At 42.8% G+C, this 17,340-nt stretch overlaps 1 protein-coding gene across 1 annotated transcript; it reads left to right on the top strand.

Annotated features, from left to right (window-relative positions):
- The first annotated feature begins 508 nt into the window (after positions 1–508).
- Ptges3 (prostaglandin E synthase 3) lies at positions 509–15,355 on the top strand. The gene is made up of 9 exons (XM_052166018.1): positions 509–525; positions 800–1,375; positions 8,333–8,446; positions 8,862–8,931; positions 9,880–9,978; positions 11,553–11,642; positions 13,063–13,125; positions 13,823–13,847; positions 14,451–15,355. Exons 1-9 carry the CDS (start codon positions 509–511, stop codon positions 14,468–14,470), a joined length of 1,074 nt encoding a protein of 357 aa, XP_052021978.1. The 3' UTR covers positions 14,471–15,355.
- The last annotated feature ends 1,985 nt before the right edge of the window (positions 15,356–17,340 follow it).

The following is a 17,340-nucleotide window of genomic DNA, read 5'->3' as shown; positions in this document are numbered from 1 at the left end:
CAGGCAAGAGTATCTGTCCTATACAGCCAACATCACCAATTAATCTGCACTGACATCAATATTAAAAAAGAAAAAAAGACTGTAATACCAGCATACAAAGACTAAAGCAGGATTACCCTAAACTTGAAGGCAGCCTGAACTACAAAAAGACAAGTTTTTGCATCTCCCTTTAGCCATATTTGAGCTAGGGTGCCCATTTTGCAAATCTGAACACAGCTTTCATTGCACAGCTCTCCTTCAAGCTATCACTCTTCCCGAACATTTTACATTTCCCTAAAACCTGTTGTCCTAATAGTGGCTCATTGTTCTACCTCCGGCCTAATCCGTCAGTTTTTGACAAGCAAAGATTGTTCTTGGTTACTAACCTCACTAAACCTTAACCCAGGGCATTGTATACAAAACCATTTAAAGGATTTTCAAAGAGATCCTTAACCTCATCTGAACTCACGCATGGAGACAAGAGATTTAGTCTAGAAACTCTTCCATCCTCTCATCCCCCAGGGCGCCAATGTCTCCAAGCAGGGGGTAAGGTGCGGCCCTAAAAGCAAACTCTCAAAAGCAGCTCCTCAGCTAAAGGAGCGGGATGGGATTCCGACACTCAGAAAAATAGGGGGTAGTACAGGCTTTTTTGACAACGAAGCCGTTTTTCCACGGATGCAACCGGCGCGGCCAGACATGGTGCCTTTGGCCTGGATGCGATCCTAGCACTCGGGCTAGTCCAACCTGGGCTTGCGTGCGGCACCCTGTCTTAAGACAAAACGACCCCTACACATGGCCTCAGGGCCCGCTTTACACGCAGCGGCGTCCCGCCGCCTTCCTGGGCGGCCCAGCCGTCTCTCGGGGAGGTCGCCCGCGCGCGTGCTCAGACAGTTGGCGGCCAACGGCTCGCTAACGCGAGAGGGGAGCCCGGGAAGACAGGCGGGAACCGGGCAGCCGGAGGGGCCAGGGGAGGAGCGGGCACGGGAAGCATCGCGAAGGAGCCAGGAGTCCCCGCCCCTTCCGTAGAGATCTCTAGAAAACCGCGCAGAGCCTGGAAGCAGCCACTGCGCACGCGCGGCGGCCAGGCCCGGGCATTTTGCTGCGTCACCAGCCGCCGCCCGGCCTCACCACCCCTCGCGCGCACGCACGCTCCTTCTCCGTCCTCGCGCCCCTTTTCCTACACTTTCCTTCTCTCCCGGGTTGAGGGAGCCGCTCTCCGCGCAGTGCATTCTGGGCATCGAGGCCGAGCCCGCCGCCGCCGCCGCCTAAGAAGAGCCAGGAGAGGCCGCGACCGGGCAGAGACCGCCGGAGTCGCCGCCGGAGAGCAGTCGACTCGCCAGCCGCTGCCAGCGAGGCCCGCCCACCCGTTCGTCTGGCCCTCTGCCCCGTTCACCATGTGAGTGCGACATCCCGCCGACGGAAGGTCGTCCCGGAGCGTAGCGAGGCCGCGCCGGGAGCCCGGCTGCCGGGAAACGGCTCCTCGCCCTCCCCCCACTCGCGGCCCTTCGCCTTTCTCCCCCGTGCTGGTGGCAGCCCTGCCGCGGGGCGGGAGGGCCTGCATCCTTGTTCCTGTTACCGTTGGAGGACATTTTTCCTCCAGATGTCCGTTTCCCCCCACCTCCAGCCCGTCCCCCGGATTCCTCGTGCCAGAAATCCCACTTTTCTCCCCTAGACGGCCTGGCTCACTCGGAACTCTGGGAACTTAAGCCTTAGGCCCTAAACTCGTGTGTGAGCTTTCCGCCATGAGGCCGCCCGGAGCGGCGGAGCCCTGCGGCTCGGTGCTGATGCTCGCACCAGGCAGGACCAGGCTGAGAGCACTCGTGGGTGCCGCCGTAAGCCGGTGCTGCCGGTAGGGCACCACGCGGCCCTCGGCGGCAGGCACTGCTAGGCAACTGGAGGGGGGCCATGCCGTCACCACAACGAAACTTCCCGTCCCCACATGTCGGGTCTCTTGAAAAGGGTGAACGTTAGCAAATCCGGCCACCTCCCAGGCAGCGAGTAGTAGTTACTATGGAGCAGGTAATTCTGCACGTGTCTAGTAACAAGATACTTGTGGATTTTTTTCTGTGTTCCTCAAACTTTGGGTGGCCTTTCGCCATGCTCTTTCCATGCGAAGGTGAAACAGGTCTGAAGTGACCATCTTATTGGCCTGAAGACCTTAATTTGTTTATATGGAGGTTACATATCCTTTTAACCTAAAAATTTTTGCCCTTATTTTTCAGAAAAACTTGCAGATAGGAGAGGATTGAATTGCGGTTATTTGAGGGTGTTGTGGGTAGGTGCTATGCAAGGCACTAAAAGTTATGGATAGTAATTGAAATAAATTTTAAAGTTTAAGGATTGTACAAGTTTTAAGTTTTAAGTACTTGCTTGAGTGGCTAAAAATCTGAATGGTTAGAAGATGCCCTAAAGCCAATTAGTGGCTGAGAAACAGATCCTAGAAGAAGACTGTAGTGCTAGAAAATGTGTAAAGAAACTTGGAGTCCTCCATAAAAACCAAGACATGTAACCGTTTTTACATTTAAGTGTTTTATTATAGTAATTTTACTCGTGTGCCCTCCTTTCCTGGAGGTAAGACTGTGGGAAAGTCTGTGGGGATACAACGTAGGTTGTCAGGTACAGCAACAAAGAGCCTCCACTTGCTCAGCCATCTCACCAGCATGGATTTACATTTTACCTTTGAGAAGTTAAGGATAGAACCTCATGTTAAGAAAAGGCTCTTGTGCTGGGCAGTGGTTAGGCATGCCTTTGATCCCAGCACTTGGGAGGCAGAGGCAGGTGGATTTCTGAGGTCAAGACCAGCCTGATCTACAGAGTGAGTTCCAGGATAACCAGGGCTACACAAACCCTGTCTCCAAAACCAAAAAAAAAAAAAAAGGAGAAAAGAAAAGGCTCTGAAAAGGTTCTCCTGCTTTACTGGGCGATATTCTGATGTCACGTTGACTTTTTATGCCGAGTTTATGTAAAACTTATTTCTCTTTTGATATTTAATTTTCCAAACTGTAGAGAAAATTAATTACTAGGTAAAACATAATCAATTTAGTAGATAAACATAGCCAAACAAAACATCTTTTCATCCAGAAGTACCAATTTAGGAGGTAGAGAGATTGTTAATAGCACTGGCTACCCTTGCAGAGGACCAGAGTTCTATTACCAGTACCAACGTTGTCTGCTGAGAGCAGAGGTGCTAGATCTGAATCTGGAGTTAGAGGCAGTTGTGAGCCACCCAACTTGGGTGCTTGGGTTTCTGCAAGAGCAGTGGCATGTGTATATTTTGCCTGCATATATGTTTGTGTATCACTTGCACAAAGAACTTCTAGATGCCAGAAGAGAAAGTTGAATCCCCTGGAGCTAGAGGGTTGTGAATCACCATGTGGGTGCTGGGGAGCAGGCCGTGCATTTAACCATTGAGCCATCTTACCAACCTCTATTGTTTGTTTGATTTTTGTTTTGGGGGTGGAGATTTGCTTGTTTGTTTGTTTGTTTGTTTGTTTTTAGAGACAAGTTCTCACTGTGGAGCTCTAGCTGCCTGGAACTTGAGCTGGAGATACACCTGCCTCTGCCTCCCTGAGTGCTAGGGATTGTTTATTGAGACAGGATCTCTGCTGCCCAAGGTAGCCTTGGGCACCACCCAATTGGGGATCACCCAATACATGAGAGGATCCCCTTCAATTCCTACTCTTTTTTTTCCCTCTACGTACACTGGGTATAGAAGCAATGTCCTTATATACCTGAAGGCAAAAAAACATGTACAATAAATAGGAACAACTCCTTAAAAGATAAAAATGTTCAATATATATCATTTTGTAAACATTAAGTCATTTATGTAACCATTGACTTAGAATTCTAAAGTGAAATTGGAAGAATGTGGTTGGTAGTGTTCAGTTTTTAATGTTTGCTGTAAACAGGCTTTTTCTTTGAGACTAGGATAGGGTCTTATTGCATAGCCCTGGCCATATAGCCTCACGTATGGTCCTGGAACTCATGTAGACCAGGGTGGACTTGAATTCAAGATCAGAATGCCTCTGCCTTCCAAGTACTGGGATTAAAAGTTAAATTCCACAATGCCTGGCCTGTTTGTTGAATTTTTCTCTCCAGAATTTCCAAAATAATTGTATTTTAAATTAGCAATAGGAGGCCGGGTGGTGGTGGCTCACTCCTCTAATCCCAGCACTTGGGAGGCAGAGGCAGCTGGATTTCTGAGTTCAAGACCAGCCTGGTCTATAGAGTGAGTTCCAGGACAGCCAGGACCACACAGAGAAACCCTGTCTCAAACAACAACAACAAAATTAGCAATAGGAGTAACCTACAATCCAGCAAATTCAGTCACTTTGTTTCTATGCCTTTTAGTTAAAGTCTAACTCAGCAGGAAAAAGGGAAAACCAGTTGCCAGGTTACAGTGGTTAGGAAATCAACATTGAACAAAGGCCATCATCAGATACTCTTTTCAAACTTGAGAACCATATACCACCACATGCTTATTGAAAGTTTGAAAAGCTGAAGATTTATTTTCTGTTTTAAAGATCTAGAAGACAAAATATCATTTGGGATCTTAAGTAGTTACTGATATTTCCTCCTTCACACCAGGTAGACAATATAAAATAGATGGGGGGGTTGGTAGTTTGGGGTTTTTAGGTAGGTCTCACTATGTATGCCAGGTTGACATGGAACTTAGAGTCAGTCCCACCACTCAAATGGTGAGATTACAAGCATGTGCCATCATGCTCAGCTTTGTCTAGATTCTCAAATGTAGAATTGTATTTAAAATCTTGCTGCCAAGGTAGACCCAAGGTTTCATTCACACAAGTGAGAGTGGTGGGGGGTGGTTGAGACAGGGTCTCACTGTGTAAACCTCACTATCCTTGAACTCAGATCCCCAGCCCTGCCTCCTGAGGGATTAAAGGTGTATACCACCTCCTCTCCTCTAACCCTCTTTTTAAAATCAGTCACAGAAACTATTGAAAACCCAGCTTTGAGAAGCTAAAACAATATAGGGTGTAATACAGCTGAATCTCTTCAAATTAATGTGTGTATTTAGATTATTTCTCTTGATCTTGAACTATGTGTGTATCATTGAATTGCTCTGTGATGTAAAATATCTTGTGACTTTCCTCCATGGTGCCCTAATGTTATCTTGGCACATAATTTGAGAAACTAAGAACTCCCATATTAGTTGGAGCATGGCCTTTAGATTGCACAGAGAATGTAGACCAGGATGACCTGAAACTTGCAGTAATGCTCCTACCTTAGATTGCACAAAGCACCACTCCTGGCTCAAGGAAGAGCTGGGATTTTCCTCTCCAGTTATATCTCTAGCACAGTACAACCTTCTAGTAAACATTTAATGATGTTCGACCTCTCTAAGGTGCTTTCTATGGCATTGATGGTTACTCTAGCAGATCTTAAAGTTGAACTATGTTTCATGTTAAAGCAGATTAAAAAGTAAAGTAGTTGGTAATGCTGGAAGATGGTCCCAGTACTTAAAAGTTGGGTATGGTGATGCCAGCTTTTAATCCCAGTGCCTGGGAGGTAGAGCCAGGCAGTTCTCTTCGGTTGGAGGCCAGAGCCTAACCTACATAGTTCCAAGAAAGCTACGTAGAGAGATCCTATCTGAAAAAGACCAAAAGCACATATCTTTTATTGAAGAAACCTGAGAGGTTTCCAAAACCCTCATGCACACAACCCTTAACAAAAAATAAAGTTGGTGGTTTTGGTTGGTTGGTTTTTAAGAAAATGTTCAAGCCAGTATCACCTGCATATAAAGGACCTTTGACATGTGAGTCTCTGGTCAGAAACCTCTTTTAGCTGGGGTTTAACACTATAGGGTCCCCCTTGAACAGACTCTACCTCTCTGCTCACCCAGTACTTGATAGAGATTGACTTTTCGCTTGGTTCCTTTTTTAACTACTGTGTGTGCATGCGAGTGTTTTCCAGTGTGTGGATTTCTGAGGGGTGCCATAGAGTGTCCAGTCCTTTGGAGCTGGCTTTATGGTCTACATGAGGCACCTTTACGTAGCTGTAGGTGCTGAGAACTGAACCCCAGTCCTTTTGTTTTTGTTAGTTGGTTTGGTTTTGGTGTTTTAGTTAGTACAGCTTTCTCTGGGTAGTTGGCAGCTGTCCTGGAACTCACTGTGTGCAGCAGGCTGGCCTCAAACTCTTATGCCTTTGTCTCCTGAGTGCTGGGATTAAAGGTGTGTGTACCGCTCCCTGACTTTATTTACGTTCTAGATATGCGAAGCCATCTCTTCACCCAGCATCCTAAATCTTATTTTCCCCCGCAATTATTTCAAGTAAAACCCAAGTATTTACTTGAAATATATAGCATAGCATATATATTTTGTTTGTTTGCTTTGGTTTTTCAGGGTGGGGTTCCTCTGAAGCCTTGGTTAGAATGCTGAGGTGTGTGCGCGCGCGTGCACCATATATATGGGACTTGATTTGTAAAGAACCTTATAGATGCAGCCGGGCGTGGTTGCACTCGTCTGTAATCCCAGCACTTGGGAGGCAGAGGCAGGCGGATTTCTGAGTTTGAGGCCGGCCTGGTCTATAGAGTGAGTTCCAGGACAGCCAGGGCTATACAGAGAAACCCTGTCTCAAAAAACCAAAAAAAAAAAAAAAAAAAAAAAAAGATGCTACTGTAAGGCAGATTTGGGGCCAGCCTAGACTGCTATGAGACCTTGTCATTAAACAGTTACTCTTTCATTTAAGAGATGCCAGCCATGTCTTCTCATTTGCATCCTCATCTCCCCTTATTATAAGGGCGCCAGTCATATTGGAGGTTTTAGGATTACACTTTGACTTACTTTCCCTTTAAGAGCCCTGTTTCCAAATAAAACTCTCATTCTGGGGTATTAGTTTTACAGACTTTAACTTAAAAGATCAGACAGAAAGCAGTTCAGCACATAACATTGATTATTTAATGTGAATCTAAAGAAATAAGTTGAATGTCTTTTCTGGTTCTCCCCACACCCCACCGCACCAGACAAGATTTCTCTGCAGACCAGGCTGCATCCATCTCCAGAGTTCTGGAATTGAAGGCTTGTGCCACCGCTGCCCAGCTAGGTTCCCATGTCTAATGAGTGAACAACAAAGGGAAAGCTTATGTTGTTAAACCATGTCACTGTAAGTGCATACTGATTGTAGATCAGTACAGCCTGGTATATATACAGTATAGCAGGTGGATCTCTAAGTTCAAGTACAGCCTGCTCTATATAGTGAGTGAGTTCTAGGACAGTATCATTAGATTATATGTCTATAAAAAAGTAGTTGGCGTGGTATCTAGTAGTTAAATAGGTGCTTGCTGCTGAGTCATGAGACCTGAGTTTGATGCTTGGAATCTGCCTTTTAGACTCCCACAAGATGTCCTCTGACTTTTAATATGTGCACACAATCAATAAATGTAATTTTAAAAAATATTAAGTAGCTAGAATTTTATGCAGATGTCTTTCCATTTCAAATAATTTGAGCAAGAAAAGAGTGCTTTTTAGTTGATTTAGAGTCCATTTAAGTTCACAACCAAGATTATTTGGGTAGGGTTTATTTTAGCTATCAATTGAGTGGATTTCATTTCCAATTTATACATTGTTTGAAAAACTTAGAAACTCTAGGTGCCTGGTCTGAAGTTTAGTCTGGGAGAGTGCATGATGTGTGTATGTGTGTGAACATATGTGTGAAGGAAAGTCTGTTTCCATCTTTGTGAGTTCTGGGAATTGAAGTCGGGTTGCCAGGCTTGGCTTGTGTGGTGAATACCTTTAGTTACCTGCTGAGCCATCTCACCAACAAAAGATTGGCTTCTTTGTTTTCTTTTAAATAGCATATCTTATATATTTTGCTTGGTTGGTAAGTTTGGTTTTTCAGGGTAGGATTTCGCTGAAGCCCTGGTTGTCTTAGAACTCACTCTGTAGACCAGGCTGGCCTGGAACTCAGAGATGTGCCTCTTTCTGTAATTAAAGGTGTGTGTGTCGGGTCTGCCTGGCTCATGGATATTTTTTTTGTATGGATGATTTTGGTTTGATGATGGTTTGTTTTCAAAGCCTACTTTTTGTCCTATAATGACACTAGAAAGATAAATGGCGTTGTGTGAGTAGGCAGGAAAGGATCAGGTATGCAAGGCCAATGTGGGCTACTTGAGAACCCTGCCTCATGCATACATACCCTCATCTCCCAAAATATAATCCCTAGTAGGAAAGTTTTTAAGTCTTCCTGAAGTTGCTTTGTTGGAGCCTTTGGAATGTAGGATAAATAAATGTAAAGTGAATTTTAAACTGTGATGGGGAGGAGAAATACATTACTATGTTAAATATGAAGTTATAAATAAATGATTCCTTCTTGAATTTATCATTTTCTCTTATAGGCAGCCTGCTTCTGCAAAGTGGTACGATCGAAGGGACTATGTATTCATTGAATTTTGTGTTGAAGACAGTAAAGATGTTAATGTAAACTTTGAAAAGTCCAAACTTACTTTCAGGTAATTTGCCTTTTGTTTTATTTAAGGTGGCTATTATTACTGTGATGGATCACCATGACCTTGCGTGGAAGTGGATTATTGGGCTTATTGATCTACTGGTAATCATCAAAGGAACATGGAGGCAGGACAGGAGGCCATGGTGGAGTGCTGCTTACTGGCTTGCCCAGCCTTCTTATAGAATCCAGGGGTGGCAGCACCGACAATGGGCTGGGCCCTTCCCTATCAATCACTAAGAAATGTATTATAGCCTTCTTCCAGCCTGATCTTTTGGGAGTATTTTCTCATTTGAGACTCCCGTCTCTAGGATTGTGTAAAATTGACATAAAACTAGCCAGCACATCTTTTTACATAAGTGTTACTTAGTATGATTGATTGGCTTTTTAATTTCTCTTTCTCTGTCTCATTTTTTTTTCAGTTGTCTTGGAGGAAGTGATAATTTTAAGCATTTAAATGAAATTGATCTTTTTCATTGTATTGATCCAAATGTGAGTATGATTGGTGCTTTTTTTTTTTTTAATTTAAATTATGAGAAACTGGGCATGCTGCTAGTTATCTTAGGGTTTTATTGCTTTGAGGAAACCATGACCATTGCAATTTTTATAAAGGGAAATTATTGGGGCTGGCTTACAGCTGGGAAGTTCAGTCGATTGTAGTTCCTTGTAGAGAGAAGCATGATGGCATATAGGCAGATAATAGTACCAGAGAGGTAACTAAAGGTTCTACACCTGGGGGACAGGAAGAGACTAGGCCTGGTGAGAGGTTCAGAGACATCAAAGGCCACCTGCAGAGTCACTTCTCACAATAGTGCCACCCTTCCCAACAATGCCAGTCCCTATGAGCCTGTGGAACCACTTTCATTCAAACTATCACAATAATAAGCATTAAATCTTACATCTATGTAGTCTAACAGTTCAGAAACTATATTGGCAACATCTCTTCCTACACATTTTTTATTGTCAATGACCAAATGACAGTACCTTTGAAATCTTTCTATCTTACATTAGAAAAGTTTTAGTGGCCAAACAGTTTGTTCTTCCAGTTTAGAAAAAATACAGGGAAAGAAACGAAAAACAATCCAGGCTTGTACCTATAAACTGAGCTTGTAGGAAGTCGAAGCAGGACAGAAAGCTTTGCCTACATAGAAAAACCATATCGGAGGAAAGAGACAAAACTTAGTGTATAGGGTCCCTCGAAACACTCAGAGTTAGTGGGCTAACTGTGGGGGGGGTCTTGGGTTCAATACTGAACTGGATGGTAATAGCCAAGTTGGTGGAGGTGCAGCTCTGTCACAGAGTACTTTCCTAGCCTGTTTCAAGGTCCTAGTGTGTGTGTGTGTGGGTGTGTCACATGAAAATGGATAAGTAGAAAGAAGGGACAGGCTGTTTTTATCATAACAGCAATGAGATAAAAGTGGTATGGTGCTTTTGTTGTAGGATTCCAAGCATAAAAGAACGGACAGATCGATTCTATGTTGTTTGCGAAAAGGAGAATCTGGCCAGTCATGGCCTAGGTTAACAAAGGAAAGGGCAAAGGTAGGTTTTCTTTTTTTTTTTTTTCTGTTTGAGTGTTTAATGTTTTAAGAATTAAAAATTGGGCTGGGCGGTGGTGGCGCACGCCTGTAATCCCAGCACTTGGGAGGCAGAGGCAGGCGGATTTCTCAGTTCAAGGCCAGCCTGGTCTACAGAGTGAGTTCCAGGACAGCCAGGGCTATACCTGTGGCGGGGGGGGGGGGGGGGGGATTAAAAATTAGGCTAGCGAGATGACTAAGAGGTTAAGAGCACTGTCTGCACTTCAGAGGTCCTGAGTTCAATTCCCATCAACGTGGTGCCTCATAACCATCTATAACAAGATCTAGTGCCCTCTTATGGCCATTTGAAGCAACTTGGGAAGGAAAGAGTTCATTTATATGGCTTATGCTTCATATTCTTAATCCATCATAGCAGAGCAAGAACCTGGAGGCAGGAGCTGATGGAGAGGCCATGGGGGGTGCTACTTGCTTCTCATGGCTTGTTCAGCCTGCTTTTGTTATAGAACCCAGGACTCTCACCCCCCCCCCATGGGCTCAGCCCTTCAATCGCTAATTAAGAAAATGCCTTACATCTAGATCTTTCTCAAATGGGTTCTCTTCTCTCAGAGGGCTGTAACCAGTGTTTTTTTGTTGTTGTTGTGTTGCTTTTTTTGTTTTTTTGGATTTTTTTGGTTTTTTCGAGACAGGGTTTCTCTGTGTAGCCCTGACTGTCCTGGAACTCACTCTGTAGACCAGGCTGGCCTCGAACTCAGAGATCCGCCTGCCTCTGCCTCTGCCTCCCAGAGTGCTGGGAGTACAGGCGTGCACCACCACTGCCCGGCTGTAACCAGTGTTGAAATGACAAAATTAGCATACTGAAATAAGTTACTTGGTTATCGTAGGGGAGCAATTCCGGTGACATTCAAGATTTGAGCAACTGAGAATAGGTTGGCAGGGTGCCTTCCTTACTTAATAGGTAAAGGTGATTACTGCAAAACCTGAAGGCCTGCATTCTGATCACAAGAACTCACCATGATAGAAGGAGAGAGTAGGGCTGGAGAGATGGCTCAGTGGTTAAGGGCACCGACTGCTCTTCCAAAGGTCATGAGTTCAAATCCCAGCAACCATATGGTGGCTCACAGCCATCTCTAACAAGATCTGAGGCCCTCTTCTGGGGTGTCTGAAGACAGCTACAGTGTACTTACATATATTAAAGAAATAAAAAAAAAATTTAAAAAAAAAGGAGAGAGTATGTTAGTATTTCTTTGAATTTGAGGCCAGCCAGGGCTTCATAGTAAGAATGGAAACAGTGGCATTGTGGTAGCTCAGTTGACAAATGCCTACTATGCACAAAACTATAGGTTGCATGCAGCCTGATAGTATAACTTAAAATCCTAATAGTTGAAGCCTTTGTAAATTGGATTAATTCCAGGTATCAGACAATACTTACTTACCAGTGGATGTTTCTGTATGAAAGGTTAATCTGAAAAGACAAATTTATTACTGTTCTTGTTTTCTTGTGGATTCTCTTTTGAGCTAATTTTATGTCCCATTAATAGTTATGAGTAACATGGAGGTGATATTTTTGTTGATCTTCAGCTTAATTGGCTTAGTGTGGACTTCAATAATTGGAAAGACTGGGAGGATGACTCAGATGAAGACATGTCTAATTTTGACCGTTTCTCTGAGGTAAGTTCTTTTTTTTTTTTTTTTTTTTTTTTTTTTTTTTTTGAGACAGGGTTTCTCTATGTAGCCCTGGCTGTCCTGGACTTACTCTGTAGACCAGGCTGGCCTCGAACTCAGAAATCCGCCTGCCTCTGCCTCCCAAGTGCTGGGATTATAGGCGTGCGCCACCACCGCCCGGCTCTGAGGTAAGTTCTTATAATGGCATTTTCTACCCTGTTCCCGTAATATATTCATTCTATATATAGTCATTTTAATCCCTTATCTCTTTTTCCATTTTAATGTGTATGGGTAGTTTTTGTCTGCATTTGTGTGTCTAAGCACCACTTGGGAACCTGGCCCCAAGATGGACAGAGTCTGAAGATGGTGTCAGAGTCCCAGGAAATGGAATTATAGGGGTTACAGACGCTATGTGATTAGTAGAAATCAAACCCTTCTTCTGCTAGGGTAACAAGCGCCCTCAACCACCCCCTTAGTTACCCTTTTTGGTTTTTCTAGACAGAAGCTCGTGTAGTCAGGACAGGTTACAGCTGCTTATGACTATATTTCTAGAGAATCTGGTAGACCTTATCATGTCTTGTCTATTCAGGCACCAGGCCTATATGTGATGGACAAACAAAACATCTAAAGAGATGGTCTTAGGGTGAAGAGTTCATTTGGAGATAGTGTTTCTATGTGTATCTGGCTGTTGTGCAACTCACTCTAGACCAAGTGGATCTCTTGAGTTCTAGGACAGCCAGGGCTACACAGAGAAACCCTAACTTGGGGGATGGGAAGGGGAACGGTTCTTTAAAGTGGTGTTCCTAACACTGCACCATCTCTTCAACTCCCCTAAAAAGAATTTAAAAAACAAAAAAAAAACCAGAATCATCATATGTTCTTAACACTGAAATGTATGCAAAATCAAGACAGGGGAGGAAAGTGTTAAGGTAGTCTATGCCTGTGATCCCAGTACTAGGAAAGCAGAGGGGAAAAGATCTCTGAGTTCAAGTCCAGCCTGGTCAACATAGTGAGTTCCAGGATAGCCAGGGATACACAGTGAGACCTTGTCTGTAAAAAATAAGAGCAAGATGAGTGAACAGAGGACCATTATGCTGTTTTGTAAATGTCAGAAATCTGTTACTCTGACCAAAGTGGGAAAATACTTGTTAGCTGTAGTGTAAGTTAAGGTGTGATGTCATTCAGTTGGTGAGTGCTTGCATGAAGCCCTAATTCATTCTCAATTCCCAGGATTTTTGTTTGTTTGTTTGTTTTTTGAGACAGGGTTTCTTTCTCTGTGTAGCTCCAGCTGCCCTGGAACTCACTCTGTAGACCAGGCTGGCCTCAAACTCAGAAATCTGCCTGCCTCTGCCTCCCAGAGTGCTGGGATTACAGGCGTGGCCACCACATATGAATTATTTTAAAGCTGATTTTTATTCTTAAATAGATGATGGATCACATGGGTGGTGATGAGGATGTAGATTTACCCGAAGTAGATGGCGCAGATGATGTAAGTATGCGTGCCCCTTTTCTGTTAACTAATAATAAAAGGCAGTTAACTTGAGATGGTCCTATATACTCACTGTTCCCCCTCAAGGGGACAGCCCTCCCTACTCTTATTCTACCCCTGTCTTGTTTCTTAACATATTAAAAGATTTTACCTACTAGGGAAATTGTATTTGTGAGCCATTAAGGATCATATTTTAACAAATCATTGCGTAAAGGTAAGAGTTAAAAGATAATTATTTAACTGGGATAGAAATGGGATTTAAAAGCACATCAGGGACTATAGTAATAAAAGGATATGAATGCATTGAGGAAGGTGTACTCTACTGCTTTAGACATTACTTCCCCCATCAATCTGTTAATATATTAACATAAATTTATATAGCTGGGAGAATTCTCAGCTTTAGTATTTAGAATTCATTGGCTTCTGTGTATTCAAGTAATTTTTCCTTTCATTGAATGCCAAGAGAGAATGACAAGATTGGGGGAGAACTTAGAGAAAGACGGATCTTCTGTTACAAGGCCATTCACTTGAGGAAAATAGGCCTTGAGTTTAGATGAATCATTAAATTCCTAGGTTCTGTGTAACTATTTTACTACTATGGTCAAAATTACGATATTTAGGATTTTTAAAGTACACTATTCTGTAAGAAGATATATGTATGGTCAACTTGGTAACTTTTTAAAATTTTCTTCTACAGGATTCACAAGACAGTGATGATGAAAGTAAGTGTTTTGGGATTTTTATTTGTTTTAATGTTTCTGCTGCAGTGGTTGTCCACACTGAGACCAACTTTCATAGCAGACACCACCTAGGTTTTCTTTTTAAGCACTAGGATAATTTAGATTAAAAGAGTGGTAGAGTACAAGTTAGGTGAAGAATGGAGGGAAACTGATTATTGCTGTGTTTTACCTGCATATGTGTCTGCACTATATGTACCTGGTGCCTGGGAGGGCAGAGAGGCTGTCTATCTTAGGAGAGGCTATGTGTAGGTGCTGGGAATTGAGCATAGGTGCTTCTCTAGCAAAGTAACTAGAGCTTTTAACTGCTGAGCTGTGTCTTGCCTCAAATAAGGCATGGACTAGAATTAGCTTATTGAGAAAGAAGAGGCCATTTCCGGGGATGGAAACGTGCTATTGAACTTAGAACCAAAAAAGTTTTGTCATATTCTTAGAAAGGGTTTATTCTTTAAGGTGTGGTTACATGTTTAGTTTGTATGCATTCACACATGATTACTAGGGATTTCTCACTTTTGTTGTGTCCATTTATGTTTGATTCTATTGTAGTTTCCTTGTAGACTTTGCTAACTGTTTCTAAAATTCTTTCAGAAATGCCAGATCTGGAGTAAGGAGTGTTGTCGTCATCGCCTGGATTTTTGAGGAAGAAAAATAACTCCTGCAAGATTTCCTAATTGAGAAAGTCCCTGAGTTGATAGCTCTAAAGGCAGATATGCTCTACTTGCCTCCTTTAACCCATTTTTCAACCTTTTTTTTTTCCCAAAGGCTTCACTAAGGGTTGATTATGTACCATTGTATGGGGCGATTTTAAGTCAGCTAAGGCAATATCCTTATGCATGAACACTTCCCAGGATTCCATGAGGCAGTTGAAATCCTAGGCAACTGCTACAGCAGCTCTGATGAATAATTGCATTTCATCTAAGTCTTTCATCATAACATAATTACTTACACATTAGGAAATCTCTCAGCTTAGGGAAACAAAGATTTTAGATCCTAGACCATGGACTTAAAGGAGGCGGAAATAAATTGGCTAATATCTTAAACTGATACCCTGCCATTTTTCCAGGATACCTTTCAGAATTATTCCACTAAAGTTTATTTTTCAAAAAAAAAAATGTACTTTACATCATTGTATGTGATCACTCGTCAGTGTTCAGGTGTATTTTAGCTAAAACTAGTGGATGCCCTAACTTAGATGGTTTTTGAAGCCTATACATTTGGTATTGTTTGGCCCTTAAGCTTTTACATCTCTTAGCATGGAGGACAAAGAAAGCTGTACATTGTTGCTTGAGAGTATGTACATTTTAGACCAGATTTGTATTTGCACTGTCAGTATGGCAAATGAGTGGAAAATGTTAATACACTATTGGATTTTTTTTTTTATTTCCTGTTTTGATTTCAGCTTATGCCCTGGCTGGAAAACCTCAATTTATGTTCATGACAGTGGGGATTTTTTTAAATGTCTACATTCTTTCTAATAAACTGTTGGAAGATTTCTTGGCTGTCCTTCTAAGTGTCTGTTTGCTGTAATTTCATGTATTTACCCCTTACTGGAATGGAGTTTGTTTTTTTGAGGGAAAATTTGGGTCCGGTCCTGTTTGAACAAAGGCTTGCTGTACTGTCACAGGAAACCCTGTAAAGTGTGTCTGTAATAGGAGGCGCTGTGGGTACTTTGCAGCAGCTGGACAAGTTTTGTGACTTGACTGAAATAAAACTGAATGTGTTGTCCTCCTGTACATTTTCACTCCTGCATATTAGCAGTGTCATCTTGTTTACAGCTTTGATCCAGATTCAGAACCACTGATTTAAGATTATGTTTCTGTGCTCTAAAACTAAGATAATGAACACACCAAACTCAATAGTTTGAAGGAGATAATAGGGAAGGCTTTTAGGAGGGAGGATTTAGGGAGTTTTGCTGTTTGGTTTTGGGGGTTGTGTGTGTACATGTTTTGTCTATATGTCCCGAGAATACTGGGGATTGAACCTGTGTCCTCTAGATGTGCAGACAATGCTCAGAACTGCTGAGCTGTTTTTCCAGCTCCCTGCTTCTGGTTTTTTGTTTTGTTTTTTCTTGAGACGGGGGTTTCTCTGTGTAGCCCTGGCTGTCCTGGAACTCACTCTGTAACCCAGGCTGGCCTTAAACTCGGAAATCCGCCTGCCTCTGCCTCCCAGGTGCTGGGAATGTGGTTGCTGGGATTTGAACTCAGGACCTCTGGAAGAACAGAGGTCTCTTAACCACTGAGCCATCTCTCCAGCCCTGTTTTCTGTTTTTTGATTTGTTCCTGCTTCCACCCCAAGTGTTAGATTGTAAATGTTGCACCAGTGTGCTCAGTTCTTGATGGTGTTTGTTCAGGTGTATTCTTGGTTCTCTTGTGTCAGGAAGAACTCTATTTCTGGGTTATAATGTCAAATTCTGTTCTAGGTAAAAATTGGGTTTCAGGGCTGGAGAGATGACTCATAAATTAAGAGTGATGATTGCTCTGCCAGAGGACCCAGATTCAGTTTTTAGCACCCAAAAGGCAGCTCACAACTATCTCTTAGCTCTGTTCTAGGTGGTCTGACTCCATATGTGCAGGCAAAACACCAATGTAATAAAATGAGAAAATTTTAAATTGGGTTTCAAGGTGATTAAGTTGTGAATGACTGTGGGAGTAGGTTCAGTAAATCTAGATCCCAACCTTAGTTAATAGTGCCCTAACAAAGCCATGGCTTTCTCCCAGCTCAGCTCATCTAGGCAGTGGGCACCTTGCATCTTAGGGATACTGATGGATTTTGAGGAAAACCATTTTCCTATAACAAAGTTACTGTGGTCCAGGCACGTGGCACAGTGAGCAACATTTCGTTCATGGGTTTAATCATGAACCCTGAAAAAATAATTGTTAGTGCCTAATATATAGGTTAAGCTTTACCATAGATAGACATTTACATACAGAGCTAATGTGGGTTAGCATACAAAGTTGCAGACATCTGCTGGGGTCCTGGAATGTGTTCCTCATGGGTGATGAAAACTATAATGGGCTGGAGAGATGGCTCAGTGGTTAAGAGCATTGACTGCTCTTCCGGAGGTCCTGAGTTCAAATCCCTGCAACCACATGGTGGCTCACAGCAATCTATGAGATCTGATGGCCTCTTCTGGGGTGTCTGAAGACAGCAACAGTGTACTTACATACATATAATAAAAAATAAATCTTTAAAAAAAACTATAATGGTATTTTGTTTTCAAGAATTATAAGGGCTGCCAGGTGCACAGAGTGAGTTCCAGGACAGCCAGGGCTACACAGAAAAACCCTGTCTCAGGGAAAAAATAAAAAAGGGAAACAACTGATTAGTCTTCATTGAGATAGCACTAATTGGCTTTCTGAACAAACTCTAAATTTCTGGCACTATTATTTCTTAGTTGATAACCACATTATCCAAGTGATATTTGGCTGTGAAATGCAAGTTTTCAGTCAGGTCTAGTTGGCTCACATTTGTATTCACA

The sequence above is a fragment of the Apodemus sylvaticus genome, chromosome 20 (assembly GCF_947179515.1).
Source record: "Apodemus sylvaticus chromosome 20, mApoSyl1.1, whole genome shotgun sequence".
NCBI lineage: Eukaryota > Metazoa > Chordata > Mammalia > Rodentia > Muridae > Apodemus > Apodemus sylvaticus.
This window is presented reverse-complemented; position numbering and strand designations above follow the sequence as displayed.

Bases quoted from the DNA above. Each gene is read 5' to 3' on its own strand.
- Ptges3 (XM_052166018.1), top strand. The intron at 9,979-11,552 runs GTAGGTTTTCTT...GTTGATCTTCAG, and splicing joins TAACAAAGGAAAGGGCAAAG to CTTAATTGGCTTAGTGTGGA. The intron at 13,126-13,822 runs GTAAGTATGCGT...TTTCTTCTACAG, and splicing joins AAGTAGATGGCGCAGATGAT to GATTCACAAGACAGTGATGA.